The 20,895-nt window shown below is 42.2% G+C and overlaps 1 protein-coding gene across 1 annotated transcript in view; it reads right to left on the bottom strand.

Annotated features, from left to right (window-relative positions):
- The window catches only part of GHR (growth hormone receptor), a 191,445-nt gene extending 171,230 nt beyond the window's left edge, over nucleotides 1–20,215 (bottom strand). The window contains exons 1-2 of the mRNA XM_061608445.1: nucleotides 20,207–20,215; nucleotides 18,160–18,490 (exon numbers count right to left, since the gene is read on the bottom strand). Coding sequence (XP_061464429.1) covers nucleotides 18,160–18,490; nucleotides 20,207–20,215 — 340 coding nt within the window. The remainder of the gene's footprint in view (nucleotides 1–18,159; nucleotides 18,491–20,206) is intronic.
- Between the last annotated feature and the right edge of the window lie 680 nt (nucleotides 20,216–20,895).

The raw sequence follows: 20,895 nt of genomic DNA, 5'->3' as shown, positions 1-20,895 counted from the left end.
TGTTGCAGTGCTGATGACTATCCCCTTCCGCACCTGGTATTTTTTTAAAAAAACAACATGATTGCTAATCATGTCGTTACGAATGCCACGATTGCTTCAGACCATTTAATTGATTAAATCTGCCTTTCACTCCTTATGAAGCTCAGTATTATCTTCTCTCCACAGATCCCACACTGAGTGACTGGCAGTGGCTCTCATTCCCAGCTCTATACAGAGATAACAGGGATAGAACTAGGGACCTTCTGCATCAAAGCAGATGCTCTACCACTTAGCTATGGCAAGCACCCTAACAAGATTTCCCTGACTGGGAAGCTTCACATTCCCCACAAGAATGCTTCTGATGCTTTCTGTTGTGAATCTCAATGTACTGAGTGACCACTGCTGGCTCTTCTGTCCTTAAGCCTGAAGTAAGCAAACTTGTTTGGAAGTTAGCCCCACTAAAACCAGCGGGGTGTTCAGCACAATCCCAAGCACATTTGTTCAAAACACAATTCCACTTCCTTGTTAGTAAATCAGGTTAGGATTAGAGCTTTATTTTAAAAGTTTAAGGTTTTCCAGCTTAAAAACACTCTCAGAAGCTTACTTCTGAGTAAAGCTGCAATCCTAAACATACGTAGCAGGGAAGAAATCCCACTGAATTCACAACAGCAGCTGAGGTGGTAAACCTGCAGGGGGGCTATGCCACTGTGACTTTGGGGAGGAGTTCACATGACTGAATGCATTAGTATCCAAAAAGTGAGCCTACTCTTCTCTCTTAACCTTCTCTCTTAACAAGCCCCATTTTCTATGTGAAAAGAATGTTTTTTAATAAAAGGAAGCACCCACCTGGAGTCTGACATGATACTCAGATACAGGTTCACCACCTCAGCTGCAGAATTATGATTATTACTATTATTATTTAAATTTATATCCTGTCCTTCCTCCCAAAGCAGTCCAGGCAAGTACACATCATTAATATGTGAAAATTTGGTCTTGGTCTCTCCCATATGAGTTCCAATACTGGGTTATGGCTACTGCCAAATGCCTCTATTTTTCTAAGGTCATCACATTAAAAAAAAACACAAAACCCAGACCTCCAAGCCTAGAGATAGGGAGGCCATCAGGCAAAAAAAGGAGAGTTAATGCAACACAACTATTAAAGGTGCAAGAGCCCAGCCTTCTCTTCCACCTGGGTACTATATCTGAAAAAGATCATAGAGCAGGGTCAGAAGGACTTGCACCTTTTTTTTAAAAAAAGCACTAGCCTTTGTTTCTACACCTTAAACAGCATTATCCACAACCTGGTGCCCTCCAGATGTTTAGACTGTGGGCCCCTCCAGACTGGAGGATTTTTTTGGAAGTGCATTTTGCAACATGCCATTGAGGCAATAATAGTTCATTAGTGGTGGATTGATACTGGACTGTTCACATATCATTTTATTTATTTATTTATTATTTGTTAATTTTATATCCCGCCCTTCTTCCCAGTAGGAGCCCAGGGTGGCAAACAAAAACACTAAAAACACTCTAAAACATCATAAAAACAGTCTTTAAAATATATTAAAACAAAACGTCTTTAAAAAACAAAACATAGAATCATAGAATAGTAGAGTTGGAAGGGGCCTATAAGGCCATGAAGTCCAGCCCCCTGCTCAATGCAGGAATCCAAATCAAAGCATTCCCGACAGATGGCTGTCCAGCTGCCTCTTGAAAGCCTCCAGTGTCAGAGAACCCACTACCTCTCTAGGTAATTGGTTCCATTGTCGTATGGCTCATCTTTAACAACATCTTTTAAAAAAAGTTTTAAAAACATATTTAAAAGCCATCCCAACACAGACGCAGACTGGGATAAGGTCTCCACTTAAAAGGCTTTTTGGAAGAGGAAGGTCTTCAGTCGGCGCCAGAAAGATAACAGAGATGGTGCCTGTCTAATATTTAAGGGGAGGGAATTCCAAAGGGTAGGTGCAACTATGCTAAAGGTCCACTTCCTATGGTGTGCGGAACGGACCTCCTGAAAAGATGGTATCTGCAGGAGGCCCTCACCTGCAGAGTGCAGTGATCGACTGGGTATATAAGGGGTAAGACTGTCTTTCATGTATCCTGGTTCCAAGCTGTATATGGCTTTGTACAACAAAACCAGAACCTTGAACTTGGCCCAGTAGCTAAACTTGGCCCCAGATTGAAGAGAGAGAGAGAGAGAGAGAGAGAGAGAGAGAGAGAGAGAGAGAGAGACGGTGTCTTTGTTAGTTGTTCTGCAGTGTGTCCTCAATGTTACCACATTATTGCTGTCTGCCATCCTATCCAGTACAAGAAAGCTGGACAAGAACAACACCCCCGAACATTTGTGATATGAAAAGTTACAAGATTTCAACAGGAAACTAAAGGACATGCACCCACTGGAAACCAAGTAGTATGTCTGCCCCACAACTTTTGCAGGCACAAACAGTATTGAAAGCGGGATCATGGGTAACTGCCCAAATAACATCATGAGCATATCATGAGCACAAATCATCATGAATGCACAATAAAAAAGACATCTGGAGGGTCCTAAATATTCCACCAGCATAGCCAATGGTCAGGGATTATGGGTGTTGTAGTCCAAAACATCTGGAGGGCATCAGGTCTACAGACATGAGCAAGTGATAATGTTTAGCTCCAGGTCACAAGAAGCTTCTGATCTCTAAAGTTCAGACTCCTGTTAAAGGCAGTAGTGGCTGCTTCCCCCCCCCTTTTCCCCACCAAGTCAGCAAACTAATCACATTCTTAACTCTGCCTTAAATCTTTGCTATTTTATCTTTCATGCTCCATATTCATAGTGCCACATCATCCACACAAAAGGTCAAGTTTGAAAATAGGAGGAAGGAGGGCAAAGAAGACCAAGCTTATTACTGGGACAGAGAGAAAGAAAGAGAGATAGTGAAGTGGCACAAGGGTTAGAGGAGAGAAGCAGCTGAAACTAGACAGAGGGAAGGAAGAAGATTAAAAAAGAAGCCTATGTGATGCTTGGTACAAGCAGCCTCTTCGTGTGCAGCTCTCCACCACCAACGCAGGGTAGCCTGGCAGCAGTAGGATGCAATTACTGGGTGGAAGCTAATCTCCCTACATTGTTTGGAGTCTATTTGATTAGCGGAAAGGCCTTTTTCTTGCACTTTTCAGACTATTAAACAAAAAAAGCTCTGGTGATAGTAACGTGTAGTCTTTTCCACCATTTGTTTCCATATATGTATTCTAACATATTATGGATCATGAATTATATCTTGATCAATATGATGGACCTATAAGCATATAAAATTTATTTTTGTGTATGTGAACTTTGTGTGTGTGTCATTGGGCCTTTTGTTTTTGGTTCACCTCCTACCCCCGAGATCATCTGGTTGCTATCGGGGGGGGGAATTATGGGACTGAGCATGCTTCAGTTTATTGTGGACTCTGTACCAGCCATGTATGCTAACTTTGTGCAGTTAGCCCACAGTGTTGTCCTCATCAAAACGCCATCCCATATTATTTTCCTATTTAATCCAGATTTAAAATTTCTGCAGAAAATCCAATGTTAAAAAAGAGGAAAGAGTAAGTATTAAAAGGAGCCCAAAGCAATGACAAAAATAGAAAGACTGCTGCATAATAATCCTATGCATGTTTTAAATTAGAAACAAGTCCCACTATGTTCAGTGAGGCTTAAGCAGGTAAACATGCACAGGACTGCACTCCTCACTAAACAAAAAAACTTCACCAATTCCCAGGTAATTAGATCATCACAGGGGCTGTCTGTTGGGGACTTCTACTGACCTCCACTTTGCAAAACGGTTAATTCAACAACATCATTTAGCTGTGGGTTGTGGAAGGCTTGCATCGTCTGCAATTTAGATAGGGGCTGGGGCGGCAAGGGAAGTCAAACAAGGAATGTAAAGATCCAAATGACCATTATGAAGCTAGATTTAAATTTTGGAACAAACTGCTCCTTGGTGTGTTTATCCCAGCAGGGTTTCTGCAAAATGGCAGCACTAGATTCCCGGATAATCCTCTTGCTATACTTAAGGCAATAAACATAGATAGGCTACAATTCTAAACTCAGTTATTCGCAAGAAAGTATGAGAAAATTGAGGCCTAAATAAGATCAGGTTTAAATTACGCCTTTGGGGGCTTGTTTTCCAGGCAGGATTATTGTTTATCAAGCGGTATTAAGAGTGGCTGTGATGAAGCAATCTTGGGACCAAATCCAGACAGCACCCAGCCACAAATGATTTTAAACAACACCACACATTTACAGTATTTGTTATTTAAGCCTATTCTCAAGGCACCTTAAACAACATAAAATATATTAACACAATAAAATAATAAAGCACTCTAAAATGATTTAAAACAATGTTTTAGCATTCGTTCTAAGATTACTAGGAAGACAGGCTAAGGGTTGCATGTTTTCTGACATACTTCCTCCTGGGGCTTTATAAACAGCTTTATACAGCCGTACAGAAAAACAATTCCCCAGTGTAATGCTCAGGCTACAAAGAGCCTAAAATACAGCAGGCAAAAGACCAAAGCACTGTCATAAAAAAGTGGCAACTCTTATCACAAAATTAGGATTTGGGGGGAAAATATCCACATTCAACTGGAACTCAACCTCTAATCCTTGAAAATCCCCATCAGTGGAAAACAGATCCTCAAAGCACCCATGTAAAACTGGGTTTTAAGAAATTAAGATCCACCTGAAGTTTTAAAAGCCAGTCTACTTGAGGGGAAGTCCCTGACTCATTTGTTATACTGTGTTTAGTATTACTGGTCTTATGCTGGGCAACAATCTTCCAGCAGATATTCAGCAAACATCCTCACTTTTAATTTTCTGTCATCTCTTGAGGACCTTTTTATGCTGACAGGCCTTGGTGGATGTTTTAATTTTTATTTTTGATTAGCCAGTCGATTATTTGTACTTTTTTTTTTTACTGTGCTTTATGTTTTAACATTGTACACCTTGATATTTTATGATATGACGGGATAGAAATACTTTTATAAATAAACAAAAACTTAGCTTGGGGTTGCCAACTGACCAGAATAAATGGCCAGCCCTGATCTTGTACTTCTAAAACAGGGGTTCCCAAACTGTGGTCCATGGATCATTGGTGGTCTAAGAGTTTTGTTAAGGTGGTCCATGGTGTGTCTGTGGATTTGTGGTTGAAGACAGGAGACAGAACATCCATCGCACTAAATATTCATATTCATATGGAATTCAATTTGTAATACACTAAAATAAAATGTATAAGAAATAAAAGCAATTAAAATGCAATTAAAATCATTGCTACCAGTCACCATATGCTCAGAGGCACATGTTATCAAATTCTTCCAAGCTACACAGGAAGTGGATTGGACTGTAAAAGACCAACCCAAATTGTGTTTGCATTTTGACAAATTTATAAGGCAGTACAATATTTCAGAGAGGAGGTCAGGTCTCCTGCTCCCTTGGTGCATTCACTATAGCTGCCCAATTTCCCTGCTTTTTAAAGTTTGATAGAAATATGTTGGCTATAGGTATGTTCTTAAACTGCAAGGGTTTTTTGCCTATTAGTTAATATAGCATCTAGCACAGCGCATTACAATGGCTACTTAGGTTCTTAGAAGCTACTTCAGAGGACCTTGTGTGGTCCCGTCCATGGATAATAATATCTGAGATGGGCAAATCAAATAGCAAAGAGGCTTCTGGACAGAAAGAGACCTGATCAAGCCAAGACGTACAGCCTTATAAAACAGGGACATCACTCAGGTGGCTAGTGACATGGTAGAGGGACCACATACTCTGCCTGATCCAAGCGGTTTCTGTTTGCAGATGTTACTGGAGTGGCATGGAACTACACCATTACACATAGAATGAACTCCCATGCTGCTCCGGTAACGTATAAATCTGTACATTAGATATTTTCCTACAAGCCATGGTAACAGGTACAAAACTCTCTTAGTATGTCCTATTTCAGAAGACACTGTTTTTCATCCAAGAAGGCCTTATATCGTAAAAAATGCCACTGCAGGCACATGGCAGGCCGATGCAAGTATATTTATACTGCATTGTAATGCAACATGTCCTTGTAAAGGCTACACATGCCTGAACAGACTGCCAGCTCTTTGGAGCATGATTTGAATTATTTGCCACTTCCTGACAGTACGGTATAGCTAAAAGCACAATGAACAGCACAAAGGAAAATGGCACTTCTGGGGTCTCATATATTATTTGCCAGGAGCAAATGCAGCTTTCGCCAACCTGGTGCCTTCTAGATGTTTTGAACTACAACTCCCATCATGCTGGTCAGGGCTTATGGGAGTTGTAGTTCAAAACATCCAGAGGATACCAAGTTCGTGAAAGCTAAGCTACTCCACTGCAGGCAAGCAAGACGGGACACTTCCCCTTTAAGGCTTGATTGTAACAGCTTTCCAACTGCTCTTAAACAATACTGAACAAGTGAAGATAAAAAAGGACAAGGCCATAATCCAGCCAAAATCAAGCATTGTAGGTCCCTTTAATTTAAATGGAAAGTTAAGGACATCGTTAAATTTCTTAGGAACATGGGAAACTGCCTTATGTGGAATCAGACCATTGGTCCACGTAGCTCAGTACCGGACTGGCAGGGATTCAGGCAGTGGATATTCCCAGTCCTACCTGGAGATACCAGTAATTGAAAAGTTGCTCTTCTGCTGAACTATGACCCCTCCATTGGGTTGCTTCCATTATCAGTCATACTCAGGGCAGGCCCGTTGAAATTAATGGACATGTATAATGTAGATCTGTTAATTTCAGTGGCTCAACGCTGAGTAAAATTTAGTTGGGTACAACCCACTGAAATTAATGGGACTGAACAGTGCTTTTAACTTTGTCTGGAGTGTGCCTCCCAAGAGTTCTGGGGCTCAGTTTAAAGTTGGATTGCAAGCAATCCTGGTATGATGAACAAGTGCAAACCAGGAGGTAACTCATTAAGGCTGCAATCCAATACAGACTTACCTGGGAGTAAGTCCCACTGAAGCCACCGGAGCTTACTTCTGAGTGGACATGTATTAGATTGCAGCCTAGGTTAAACATATAAGGAGAGGAAGAAGTGCATATGCACAGGGTTTGTTCCAGTAGTGTAAAACTGTGGTTTGGCATTCCATGTGAGCCAATTCAAAGGTAATGAGAAATGATGGTTTCTTGTGAACAAGATTGCACAAAACTTAGATTCATGTGTGGGCCTCCCCTCCTCTTTTGCATACCAGAGAAGGAGACTGGAAGATTTTAAATGATTTAAACTAACCAAAATACCCTGTGATGAGCAATCTTGCAGAACTGTGATTTGCTTAAACAATGGCTTGAGAACAAGTCAGGATCTGAAATCACAGGTTGATCCTCTCTTGTTCTCACTAACAACAGTTCAAACAAACCAGAGTTGAGATGCCATGATCTCTTCGTGTGGTGCACAAAAGAGAGAAGAGTATAGGGGAGCATAAAAGCCTTATGCTCACTTTCATAGTGGCAATTCATAGTTTCCTGTTACACCTAAACCGAGTTCTCAGCTTAATCTACCTTTTGAGGTCATTGTGAGAATAACGTTTGTTTATGAATCACCTTTTACATGCTTCTCAAGGCAATTTACAAACATAACAAGAAACAGCTACAAATAGTTTTAAAAACAGTTCCAAAATCCATCGATAACAACTAGAGACAAGTTTAAAAAGTATAAAATGAATACCTAAAATGATTTTTTTTAAGAATGTATATGCCGTCCTTCAACATAAATATTTACAGTGCTGCTTAATGATAAATATGCAAGATTTTAAAAAATACAAACATCAACTATAAAAAAGCAGAGCAGTGGGTAAAAAGCAGTACGAAATAGAACACGGGAACTGGAAAAGTAATTGCTGTGAGCTCCTTGAAGGAAGTATGGGATCCAAAAGTGACACATTGTAGATTTTATATGGGCTGCAACAAATAAGTGAGGAAAATAATTTGCTTGCTTAACAAGACACAAAAAGAAAACAAAGGATTGTAAAGAAAGAGTGGTTTCTATCAAGCCCACCCCAGAGCTACCCTGGCTGGCTCCAAGGAGCAAGTAGAAAGATTACTTACTCAGGCCAGCAATTCTTCTTCTAAGTAAAAATCAACCTCTCCAATTCAAGCAATTTATTTCTGTTGGAAGGCGGAAAGGTGCCTGGTAACCAAGGCAAATAAAAGGCATAATTGAGTTGCATCCAGCATTGCCCTTCTATTTTAAGACAGACTTCTAGGGCAGGTCCACACGAGACATTTCAAGCATATCCAACAATGAGAGCCTCATGTGTGCAAGAGCTCTCTGGTCGCATTAGTGCCCACTAGGGATGGGATCCGCATTTTGGTGCTGGTTTGATTTTTGCTCCATCAAACTTCCAGTACCACTTCATCAGGAATCAATGCTCGCTATTTGCTGTAAATACTGACTCTTTTTTCACACAAAGATATTGATATTAATATTTTTTAAAACATTGTTTTTCATAGATTTAAAAATATTTATATATAAATGAAATATCAATATTGATATTTTTGAGGCAATTGTTTAAAAAAAATCCATTTCAGCAGCGGAAAACTGGTGAAAAAAACCTGATCAGCGAGGACAAAAAAATAGGAAATCCGGTGCCCAAACACACAACTGTGGCTTGTTGTGACTGTTTTATTCCCCCTCCCACATTTAAAATGTAGTTTGTGGGTAAATAATAGAGCTTCTGGAGCAAAATGAAGCTTTTAGAGGCTAGATGCAGTTACAAGGGATGTGTTGTTTTCCTTATTTCAGAAAGCCTCACATTTATATATGTGTATATATAAAGATGCTCAGTGCTAACCAAGCACAGTGCTGGAACACATCACATTTTCATCACATCTTGGCTGCAAGGCAGCTTTTAAATTCAAAGTTCCAACAGAAAATGCCTTCTTCTCTCTTCTTTAATGTCCTAATTTGTCTGACCACTGTAAATGGAAAATGAGAAAACTGGCATTCTAAACACCGAACAGAATCTTTCAGTGCCTTTTTATACACGACAATCCCGTCTCAGGGACAGGGAAACTGTGGATCTCTGGATGTTGCTGGACTTCAGTTCCCATCATCACTGAATACTGGCCATGTTGCCTGGGGCTGATGGGAAATGGAGTCCAACAATATCTGGAGGGCCACGGGTTCCCCATCCGAGCTGAAATAGCATCATGAAAACAATAACCATTAACCAGCCTCTGACATACCACAACACAACATATTGGCTCAGCTTCCCAACATGAGACTGGCTCAGCTAATACTAATCACTATGCACGGGACCTTCCCAGTGGACCAGGTACTCCCAGACAAGTTAGTTGCAGCCAGAGCTTGGAAACATTACTTTTTTGAACTACAACTCCCATCAGCCCAATCCAGTGGCCATGCCGGCTGGGGCTGATGGGAGTTGCAGTTTAAAAAAGTAACCTTTCCAAGCTCTGGTTGCAGCTAAGGCTACAAAGCAGTGATGAGAGCAGCTATGGCATCCTCCTCGCACAAGTGCCTGAGTGCTTGGGGTTCCGCATAGGGTGAGAGTCTCGTGAGCTCACTAGCCATGCCTTGCTCTTTTAACAGCTAGAGGGCATGGAGACTTTTCGGGACATCTTCATGGCTACTGTCCAGTCTAGTACTCCAAACCCTGCTGTCATACTCTTGATTGTGACCCCTAGTATCGTGAGACCGTTGCTGCACCTACACCAGGCTTTCCTGAACACATCTCTCTTTGTTACTTGAAATCAAAGCTTGATTGCTATGTTTGGAGACGGTAGCAAGGAGAGTGTGGCCCCACCCTACATGTCGTGCTCATGGCCTGCCTGTGGGCTTCCCATAGGCATCTGGTTGGCCATCGTGAGAACAGAATGCTGGACTGCATAAGCCTCTGATGTGACCCTGCAGAACTCTTCGTATGCTCTTACACATCAATGCTCGGTAAAAGCTTAGAGTGTTGTTCTGTTCCCCAGTTGGAATGTTGTTGCTGTAACCCTATTTGTTGTTTCTTACTGCTTTGTCACTTACTTTTTATATAAAGTATGCATCTTTAATTAACATGTAACATCATATTTAACTTTTTATATACATATTGTTTTATTTGTGTGTGTTTTTTAAATCACATGGTATATTTTTAACATGTAAGCCACTGTGAAGTTCTTTCTGGCAGGAAACAGCAGTCTAGACATATACATATAATTATAAACAAGCACTTGGCAGGTTAATATAGGTGCACATGATTTATGTCATATGAATGAACAATTATATGGGACTGTAATGTGGCGGTGAACTCATTAACTAGGCAACCCTCTTCCATGGCGAACGGTATCATGCCCTGACAATGATTCGTTTAAATATTAACCTCGAAAGATACATTTCGCTAGAAAGCCTTTTTTCAGGTGACCAGGTGCACAGGTGAACATGGCTCCTCTGCCTTATGTAGGTGAGTAAAAGCTTTATTTATTCATTTCTATTTATAAAAATATTTATATACTGCCAACTCATATAAAATATCATGACGGGGTACAACAATCTATACAATAAAACACAGTTAAAAACAGTGCAATATAAACATTAAAATCCCTGGCCAATCAAGAACACTTTAAACAACTGCTTAGGCCTGTCAGCATAAAAAGGTCTTCAAGAGATGCCTGAAAGTCAATAGCAAGGATGTGTGCTGATCTCTGCTGGAAAAGTGTTCCACAGCATGGGACCAACATCTCTAAATGCCCAACTTCTCGTTGATGCCAGTTGGGCCTCTGAAACACAGGGGACAACTAACTGTGCTCCTGTGGATGGTTTCAGTGATTGAGCTGGGACATAAGGGTTCAAGTAATCCTTAAGGTATCATGGATCCAAATTGTACAGGGCTTTGTATATCAACACAAGAGCCTTGAATCTGGCCTGGTAGCATATGGGCAGGCAGAGCAGATGTTTTAGCAAAGCTGTCACATGCTGTCAGCCGTTTGACCCCTTCAGCGGTCTAGCTATTGCATTGTGCATTAGCTGGAGCATCCAGACCAGCAAAGTTGCACCTGCCAAAGTGTCTTCATTTGCACAACAATTAAGGGGAAAGGAGCTTTGTCCTCATTTTCACCCTAGCATCTTCACGTGTAGCATGTTGGCAAAACTGTGGATTTTTACTTTGTCAGGCAATGTCATCTCATTTTTTTTTAACATCTTCAAAAAGTCAAAATCCAGCACAGATTAGCCAAACTGGAAAATCTATTTTCCAAACATGATAGATAGCATCTTATCAGTCAGATGGGAGAGAATCTCCAGGAAAGGAGGTTAATATTAATTACAAATACAACAATTTAAGCATGAACCAGAGACACAAGGACAAATCAAAGGTTCTAGCTCATGGGCACAGCCAGGAGGTATGCAAAGACTACATCCTTCGCATGATAGCTCGGTCATTTGAATGTTCGAGGGATGTGGAACCTCAGGCCTGGGGGCTGAAAATGGCCCTCCAGATATGTCTCTATTTGGCCCTCAGGAATCTCCCAGCTCATGACTCCTTCCTAGGCCACACTCCTCTCCTCAAGCCACACCCCCACAAGCCCTGCTCTGTAGTGGTTTTCCTGGCCGGACTGAACTGTAATGATGCCTTTTGGAGAGATGTGGTACTTACCGTGTTGAAACCTCTGGATGTTGTGTGGTTGGACGTAGCCTACTGTGCAACAATAAGAATGACTTCAATTGCTCCATCCCACCTTTGGCTTCTGACCCCACCAACCACTGAGTATAAGGCCTCTAGAAGGTTGCCTATAAGGGAGTGTGGCTGAACAAGGTTTCCCACTTCCTTTTAAATCCCATATACCAGGCTTCTCCAACCTGGTCCCCCTCTGATGTCTCTTACTATTGGCCATGCTGGCAGGACTGATGATAGCCATAGTCCAGAACATCTGGAAGGCAGCTTGTTGGGGAAAGTTGCCATATGCCATATCAGCAAAAAAGACCTTCCATCATGTTCAAGGTGTCCCCATCAATGGGAAGGGAAGCTTACTCATGTACACATCCATGGGTGCTGAACAGTGGTTTCTCTTGCCCCCTTGTCACAGAAGTCTTTGCACCTTTGATGAGAAGTTCCATAAATAGAAGCCTGTTCTTCCTGTCCATTTGCTCTTGCTGGATTGATGTGATAAATCCCAATCAAGACGAAAAACAGAACATCTTTAACAATAAGGACAGCAGAACTGAATACTCTTTCCCATCACCATCGCACTTACTGTAATAGTAATGTGCTGATCATGGACAACCGACTGGTAAGACAAATTACAAGGTTACAATCTCAGTAAAACTGATTATTAAAAAAGGCAAACTACAAACTGGCAATTGTCGAATGTATGAGGGATATAAGAAGGTTTAAAAATAATGCCACCTAATAAAGGGCCCCTCCAGACTAGAATCTTTTTGCGGGTATATTCTGTAACATGTCATTGACACAATAACAGTGCATTAGTGGTGGATTTATAGTGGACTATCCACACATCATTCCGCCTTATTAGATGTCATGCAATGCTTCCTCAGTGCTCTTGCATCATTGCCATCTGAAGGAGCATAAAGTGCAACAAAAGCAGGACAAAAAATAAACCAGAATATTTGTGGTATGAAAAGTTACAGAGTTTCAGCAGGAAAATATGGGACATGAACCAATTGGAAATGAAGCAGGATGTCTGCGCGGAAATTTTGCAGGCGCAAACAGTATTGAAAGCGGGATCCCATATAACCATCCTAGTACAACCATGAACACAAATCATCATGAACGCACAATAAAAGGGATGTCTAGAGGGCCCCCAAAATATTCGTCCCCTCAAGAAAAATACTTGAGGGTCTATAAAGACAGACATGAAAACAGTCTCATGAGAGAACAGATGAGATGCTCTCTAACCCTCTGATAATAACAATAGTAAAAGAACACATGGGCGACTTTTCCCCCCAGTGTCACTTCCTTCCACACAGCAGTTTATTAGTTCACATATAATTGTCATCATCATCCCGTATTTTCCTATTTAATCCAGATTTACTGTTTCCATGGAAAACCAGGTAAGTGGAAACACACTGTAGAAATGGTAAATCCAGATTAAATTGTGGGGGGGATGACATTTTGATGAGGATGACATTGTGTGGATGCAGCAGTAAATTTGCATGCGTGAGCAGCCCTGAGTCCACAAATAAACTGCCACGTGTGGAAGGAAGCACTGTGTGTTTACAGAGGCACCACCTGTCTTTAAAAGGGAACTCTAGCAAATCTGCCACCTAAAAGCTTTAAAGGTAAAACATTGCAGCAGGTTTATTAAATAATAAATATCCTTTTTACAGAAGCTACTGTGGATTGAAATTATATTTTAGCATTCACATTTTAAATTACCATTCCCTGCAGCTATTCTCTTTCAAAACCATCAAGTTCGGGGCAAAGGGAGTTGTCAAGCACTGCTCCAAGACTACCAATCTCTGTGCCTTTGCTGTCTAGATTTAAGCAGAGTCTGACTCTCCATGACAGAGGGAGTCCCATTTTCCCTGCATCTAAAACTTCATCCCTGTGGATGTTAAAGTAACAGAGGAGGAGAAAACATAGACGTTTCATATTAGGCAAAAACGTGTCTAAGGTCGTAACTGAAATTAAATGCATGGATAGTACAATCAGTATTTGAGGCTGACCCATGACTGAGCATCTGCTTGGCATGCAAAAGATCCCAGGTTCAATCGCCAGCATCTCCAGGTATGGCTGGGAGAGATCCCTGTCTGGAACCCTAAAGAGTCACTGCCAGTCATCGTCAACAATACTGAGCTTGATGGACCAAAGGTCTGACTCAATATATGCTCCTAAGGTACATGAGAGTGGAGTTTAGGGCTATAAAGAAGTATAGCACTATGGATCCAGGACATCTCAAGTTATGCTGCAAAAATGAAAGAAAGCTTGAGCAGATGCTGGAGGAACTGGAACAGTTACTGGAACTGGCTCAGGGGTGCAATAAGAACCAGAGCAAGCAGAATTTCTCTCTTCATAATTTTTAGCCAGCCATGCTGACTCCCAGCCACACTACCACAGGCTGGTAGTTTGAATGCCAACCCCATGCACTGAACATAACTTGGATTGGCTTTTCACAGAGGAACACAATTACCTGAAAAGTTCTGTTGCAACTGGGGGCTCAAAAGTCAATCCATGAGGATTTGGACACCTGGCACCAGCATTCACATGAGCAACCCATGAGCTGGAAGTCAGCATTGACTGACTGAAAGCCCTGGTTGCCACAAGCTGAAATAGTGGTCCCATGGCCTGGACAAAAGGCAACTACTGGGGAATTCAACCAACAACTAAGCTATATGCAAACTTGCCTCCTTCCCTCCTTTTGCAGCAAGATTTTCAGCAGCAGCAGTATATCAGCAACTGAAGTTGAATAGCAAATGGAAACATAGAAATAACCTTGAGCTTGAGGCTTTGCAGTGGGTCTGGGTGTCACAATCCTCCCAGAACCTTCTAGTTAGAGAAGGATATATAATGCATGAATTAGAGCACAATCTTCTATCTAAAAGATCTTGCAATCTTTGGAACGGTTTTCTTCACTTATTAGCCCAAGTCTAAGTGCAAGACCTTTTTATTCAGATTGGCTTTGGTTCTGGTAGCCAGGGATAGAATGGGAGACATTTGATCAAAGTGTCATAATCTGTTAGGTTTGATCCACTCTGAGCCCATCAAAACAGATTTGAAGGTCCCAATATTGAACAAGTACACTGGATGTGCAAAAACAGGTAGGTTTATTGATTGCAGATGGAGTGTTTATGCAGACCATAGATGTTAAGGCAAAGGAGAGAATGCTCACAACCTCCCCTTCCAGTACAACAGGGAGGTATCCTCTTGGGCCATCAGGTCTCTGGGAGCTACTCGTTCCATCTCCAGGACAGAAGACCCGATGGCCCAAGGGGGTGGATCCCTCTTGTATAATTGGGGACGAGGTCAACACCAAATGGGGAGGTTGCAAGCATTCTTTGCTTTGCTTTGCTTTAACATCTCTAGTCTGCATAAATATTCCAACTGTAATCAAAAAAACCCAGCTATTCTTTCACACCCAGTATACTTGTTCAGTACTGGAACCTTCACATTTGTTTTGATGGGGCTCTGAACGCATCAAGCCCACCAGGTTACCACACAAAGCTATTGGGAGTTTTTGCAATTATTTTATTGTAATTCATCCTGAACCTTTGGAAGAAGTCAAATAAAATAATGCAAATAAATAAATAAATAAAATATGTTCTAGATGATTCTATGTTCATTTCTTTCTCATCGCTTCTTGGAGAAAACTGACTACCCATGAAGACTCACTCCCGCCAATGGATAATTTTTGCTTATTCATCTTCCCACACATGCACAGGGCTGCTGGATCAAATAGCTTAGGTCTATGAACGATGCCAGTGAGCTCACAACAACAACAAAAATCACGCTTTGCAATTCCAGATTTAGGAATCTGGGTAGCTATTCTATTCCGTTTTCTCATCTCACCGTAACTCTGTTCAAATGTTCTTTTCACAAAATTCCCCCTGCGATTACCACTGCACAATGGGAAGAGCAAGTTAGCCCCTTCCCACCCCACAACCCCCTGTTGCCATTCCTGCAGCTCCCCTGTGCTAGAGGCTTAATGTCGGGGGGGGGCACTGTTCTACTCAATTTGGTTCCCTGCGTAATTAAGAGCCCTGATCTTCCACTTTATAAACCATCATGAAGAGGGGGAAAATCCATCTTCTCATTGCTTTAATAACTATATGGACATGATTTTACCAAAGGGAGGAACTGTAAAGCCTCACTGTTATTTTTTTAATAATAATTTTATTTATTTTCAAAAACATCCAGTATAAAAATCAACAATAACAAACTTAGAGGCGAGATACAAATCCAAATATATTTATTTATTTATTTATTTATTAAATTTATATACTGCCCGACTAGCAATAGCTCTCTGGGCGGTGAACAAAAATATGATAACATAGGAAATACAATAAATGACACAATATAATACAAAATAATACAGTCTAAAATCAATACAGTAAGATTTTTAAAATTAAATCAATTTAGATTAAAATGCTTCAGAGAATAGGAAGGTTTTAACCTGGTGCCAAAAAGAGAGCAGAGTCATCAAATTGATGATTAGTGGTGCTGGACTTTAGCTGGATTGTGACTGGGGATGGGGGAGAAATTTGATTCAGTTTGCATTTCAAGCCAAATTCATCAAATTCCCACTTTCCAAAACCATATGAAACAGCCATTCTTTGAATGCACACTTGCTTGAATTTTGCAATGCAGTTCCAAAAATGCATTATAAAATAAATGTGTGAGTGAAAATAACATACAAAAATGCATTATATGATGAGAAATGGCTTGCAAAAATGTTTACATTAGTCAAAACTGCCTACAAAAATGTGTTTATTAGGAGAAATTTGCACTAAAATGCTGGAGAATTTTCATTTTTTTTAAAAAATGCAATATGTTGCAGAAATGTTGAGAACTGAATTTAAGATTGGAAGCATGAGAAACTGAGAGAACCAAAATTGATAGATCTTTCCATCCTTAATTGTGACCTACCTATTTTATTGGCACTAATGTAGATGAGAGCTGTACATCATGCATAAAGAGCAACTATATGCCCATACAGTTTATAAGTCTGTTAATGAAGCCAATTCGAGCTTACCTGGGTAATCTTTATTAGCACTGTGTAAAGGAAGACCTTTAATGACAAAGTGTCTGGACAGGAAGATTTAAGTTAAAAATACATCTATGTCATTCTAGCTAAGACCAGTAGGGATATGTTCAATACTTTTAATAGAACATGTGGAGGACATTTCAAATATCCATAATCTGTGAACCCAGGGGAGTTAAATGAAGTAACTGAGTCACATTAAGGCTGCAATCCTATGCACTCTTGCATAGCAGTAAGCCTCACTAACACAGTGCAGCATATATCCAAGGAAACATGGACTGGATTGGACTGCATGTGATTCATCCTTGGGAAGATCCAAAGGATCTGTTCTGTTAGGCTGTGTGTTACATGGAGAGGGGGGAAAGGAGCGTGTTGAAAGTAGAATCTGGGGGAGAACTGGAAAGAGCAAGAATTAACAGTTGCTTAACGCTGGGTGCAACAAATTCCACCAATCCAGAGTAACAGGTGAAGAGGGCTAGTTTGTCAAAAGTGGCCCCAAAGTGTAGCCTGCAGGAGGGAAAAAACCCTTTTAGCCATGCATTTGAGGCTAGCATTCATCCACACTGAAATTTACCTTTGCTCCTGGCCTAGAGCTAGCAATCATCCAAACTATTGGCCAGCTCCCCAAACCCCAAAACAAAACAAAGGGGGCAGTGAAACTAGGTCTGAAAAAAACAACCGCCAAGAGATTTGTTGCATTTTAAAAACTAATACATATCAAAGAGTTTTGTGCCACTATATCCCACAAAAGCTCGTAAATGGGTTAGTCTTTCAGGTGCCACAAGTCTCTTTGTTGTTTTAGCTGCAAACAGACCAACAGGGCTTTCCCTCTGAAAAATCCAACATGAGAAACATCCCTGCCATCCAAGAACCATCATCCACTTCGCTCCAAGTTCTCTCTTTTTTTTTTTTTTTAAAGCCGCCTCTTACCTTTTTTTGCATGTGTGTGGTGGTGGTGAGGAGTTGCTACAATCAAATAACAAGCCGTCGAACCTATCCAACGCAGTCTCAGAATATCGCCTCTCTCTCTCAATAAGAGCTGGCCTTGCACATACACACGCGCAAACCCCAACTTCCCATTGCCCGAGGAAGCGGTTCCTGCCCGAGTGTACGCGCTCTTCAAAACTTCCTCGAAGTTTGCAAGCAACAAGCGCTTTGCATGTTCACCTGGGACAAAGTGACGACGCCATGTGACCAACCCACTTTGCCTTTTCGCCCTCTAGGAATGGCCTGCTCCCCAAGTGGTGGGTGGGTGAAGTTAAAACCAGACGGATCGCCAGAGCTGGAGACAGGAGCATGCGGGTCTCCCAGTCCCGTCCCCCGCTCCCTCTCGCCCCAAACCTCAGTTTAGGCTTCCGCGACGTAGATCAGATTACCGCTTGACTCAGGGCGGCCGGGGGGGGGAGAGAGAAAAGCCTACCCTACGGGGGAAGAAGCGAAGGAAAAATAAGACTAGAAATGCGCCCAGTCTGCGCCCTTCCTACCTGCGTTCCCAGTGAGGTGAGAGAGGGGTCTGGCGCGTTCCCTGTCTTGGTGGGCGCTGCGCTGTCGCCACGGTGCATGGAAATCTGGAACAAAACAGCGACGCCCCTGGCTTGCGCCCCCCAGCCTGCTTGGCGGTGCGGGCGTCGGGTTCTTACTTGTCGCCGCCACAGCACCCGCCGCCACAACACCCGCCGCCGCCTCCTCGCCTTTTTTCCATGGTTGCTGCCGCCACCGCTTGCCTTGCGCTCGAGAGTTCGACCGCGTCGGTCTCCTGGAGCGAGCTGGGCTGGGTGGGAGAGGCAGGCTCTGTGTCAGAAGCAGGACGGGATTCTTTTAAGTGGGGATCATGTCTGCACTTTCTGATCTGGATGGCGGGAGGGAGGGGGCAAAAGGGGCTGGGTGGGCTGGCCGTGCCTCGAGGCGGGGAGATGGTTGGGAGGAGTTCACTGCATTCTTGGGAGCTCTGATTGCCGCCCAGCCTATGAGGAGTTGCGAATTAGTGCGTGTCACTTTTTTTTTTGGCTTGGACATAAATTTTTCCCCAAATAATTTCTCTTCCTTTCTTATTTTGGGCTCCACCTAGAGAGAGAACTTTGAGACTGCAGGGCTTGGCTCTTCCCCAAAGGATCTGAGGAAGGGTCTCTCAACAATAGGCATTCCATTTACCTTTTTTTTTGTAAAGATGGGTGGGGTGAGAGGAGGGGGAAAGGGAATATGCTCCCATCTCTTTACACTTCATTTGGCTAGAAGTTAAAATGATAAAACTGAGGTTATCATACTTTGGACACATAATGAGAACACATGATTCACTAGAAAAGACAATAATGCTGGGAAAAACAGAAGGGAGTAGAAAAAGAGGAAGGCCAAATAAGAGATGGATTGATTCCATACAGGAAGCCACAGACCTGAATTTACAAGATCTGAGCAGGGTGGTTCATGACAGATGCTATTGGAGGTCACTGATTCATAGGGTTGCCATAAGCTGAAATCGACCTGAAGACACAAAACAACAATAACACTAGCAATTGCTCTGAGTAGAGGAGTGGCAATAGCTCTTGCATGCAGAAGGTCCCAGGTTCAATCTCTGGCATCTCCTGGAAGGCCTGGTGGAGACTGCCTGTGTGAAAGCCTGGAGAGCTGCTGCCCATCAGTGAGGGCAATACTGAGCTAGATAGACCACTGGGTTTGACTCAGCATAAATTGGCTTCCTACGTCCCTATGATCGCTAGGCCATGGTTTCTTCCCAAATGGTGATCCGTGGACCACCAGTGCTCCATGAGCTTTCCTTCAGGTGGTCTGCAACATGTCTGTGGATTTGAGGTTGGAGCCAGAGACAGCACATCCATTGCATGAAATATTCCTATTGATATTTAATTGTATTTTTATTGCACCTTTATTGGAACACAATAAAATACATAATTTTGAAGAAATAAAAGAAGCAATAAAAATACAATTAAAAAGCATTCAGCATCTAGCACAGTGCATGACAATTGCTACAAATGGCAGAAGAATCCTTACATGGTCCACCCTCAGCGATTTTCAGGTAGTCCTTGGAGAAAAAGGTTTGGGAACCACTACAGTAGGCTATAGATATAAGGTGTCCCTACTATAGACTGGGGGGACACACTTGTGGCCCTCCAGATGTTATTGGACTACAACCCCCACCATCCCTGACCATTGACCATGCTGGCTGGGGCTGATGGGAGTTATCGTTTGACTACATCTGGAGAGCCACAGGTTCCCCACCCGTTATCTGGGGTGAATGGAATAGCTGGATCAGACCTTAAATCAAATAATGAAAGTGCATGGGACTTGGATTGTTTGGAAAGAAAAAGTGCTGTGAAAAAGCATTTTGTAGAGTTTTGGACAAGGAGGACAGAGGATGGGTCTGTAACATCTAGTCAGCTGCCTGGATGCCAGAGAATTCTGCCTCCATTGCCAATCTCTGCCCCCCACCCCTGAGTCTTTTGCAGAGTGAAAGGTGAAGCAGCCTCAGTGGGGTGGGGAGAATGCATACTTTAGATCCATTTCAGGACCTTTCTGTACTCGGGCCATTGTTGGCTTTTGTTAATTTCTGGAATATCCAGCAGGTATTTATTCTTAATTTTAATACTTCAAGAACCAGTTGTTCTTCAGAAGCACCCGCACCTCTGGCCAGCTTCACTGATTTCACACCCTCAGTGCCTAGTTACAAAAATGAAAAAGTCTATCTATTTATTTAACACTAACAGCATGCACAGCGCTTTACATGAGGTGAGAGCTCTGCCCTGAGGGGCTTACAGTGTAGAATTAGAAGAAACAACAGGGGAAGAGAAAGGAAGGATAAACAGGTGAGCCATGTATAGTTAAGAACACAGGAAGCTGCCTTATTCAGTCTTAGGCCAATAGTCCACTTAGCTCAGTACTGCTGACACTGACCGGCAGTGGCTCTCCATGATTTCAGGCAAGAGACTTTCCCAGCCCTACCTGGAGATGCCATGGATTGAACGTGGGACCTTCTGCATGCTACAGTACCATAGAACTATGGCCCTTTCCCAACTTGTTTCAAGACCCCTCCAGTCCAGTGTATTCTGCAACATGTTCCAGACACAGTGTTAGTGCGATAGTGATGGATTTGTTCTGCTTTCGTTTGTGCTGTGGTGCCTTCCCAATGCTTCCACGTTAATGTTTTTATGTTGTACTTCACCCAGAGTGGCTGGTAAACCAGCCAGATGGGCAACTAATAAATTAAATAA

This window comes from Rhineura floridana, chromosome 1, assembly GCF_030035675.1.
Source record: "Rhineura floridana isolate rRhiFlo1 chromosome 1, rRhiFlo1.hap2, whole genome shotgun sequence".
NCBI classification, from domain to species: domain Eukaryota; kingdom Metazoa; phylum Chordata; class Lepidosauria; order Squamata; family Rhineuridae; genus Rhineura; species Rhineura floridana.
This window is presented reverse-complemented; position numbering and strand designations above follow the sequence as displayed.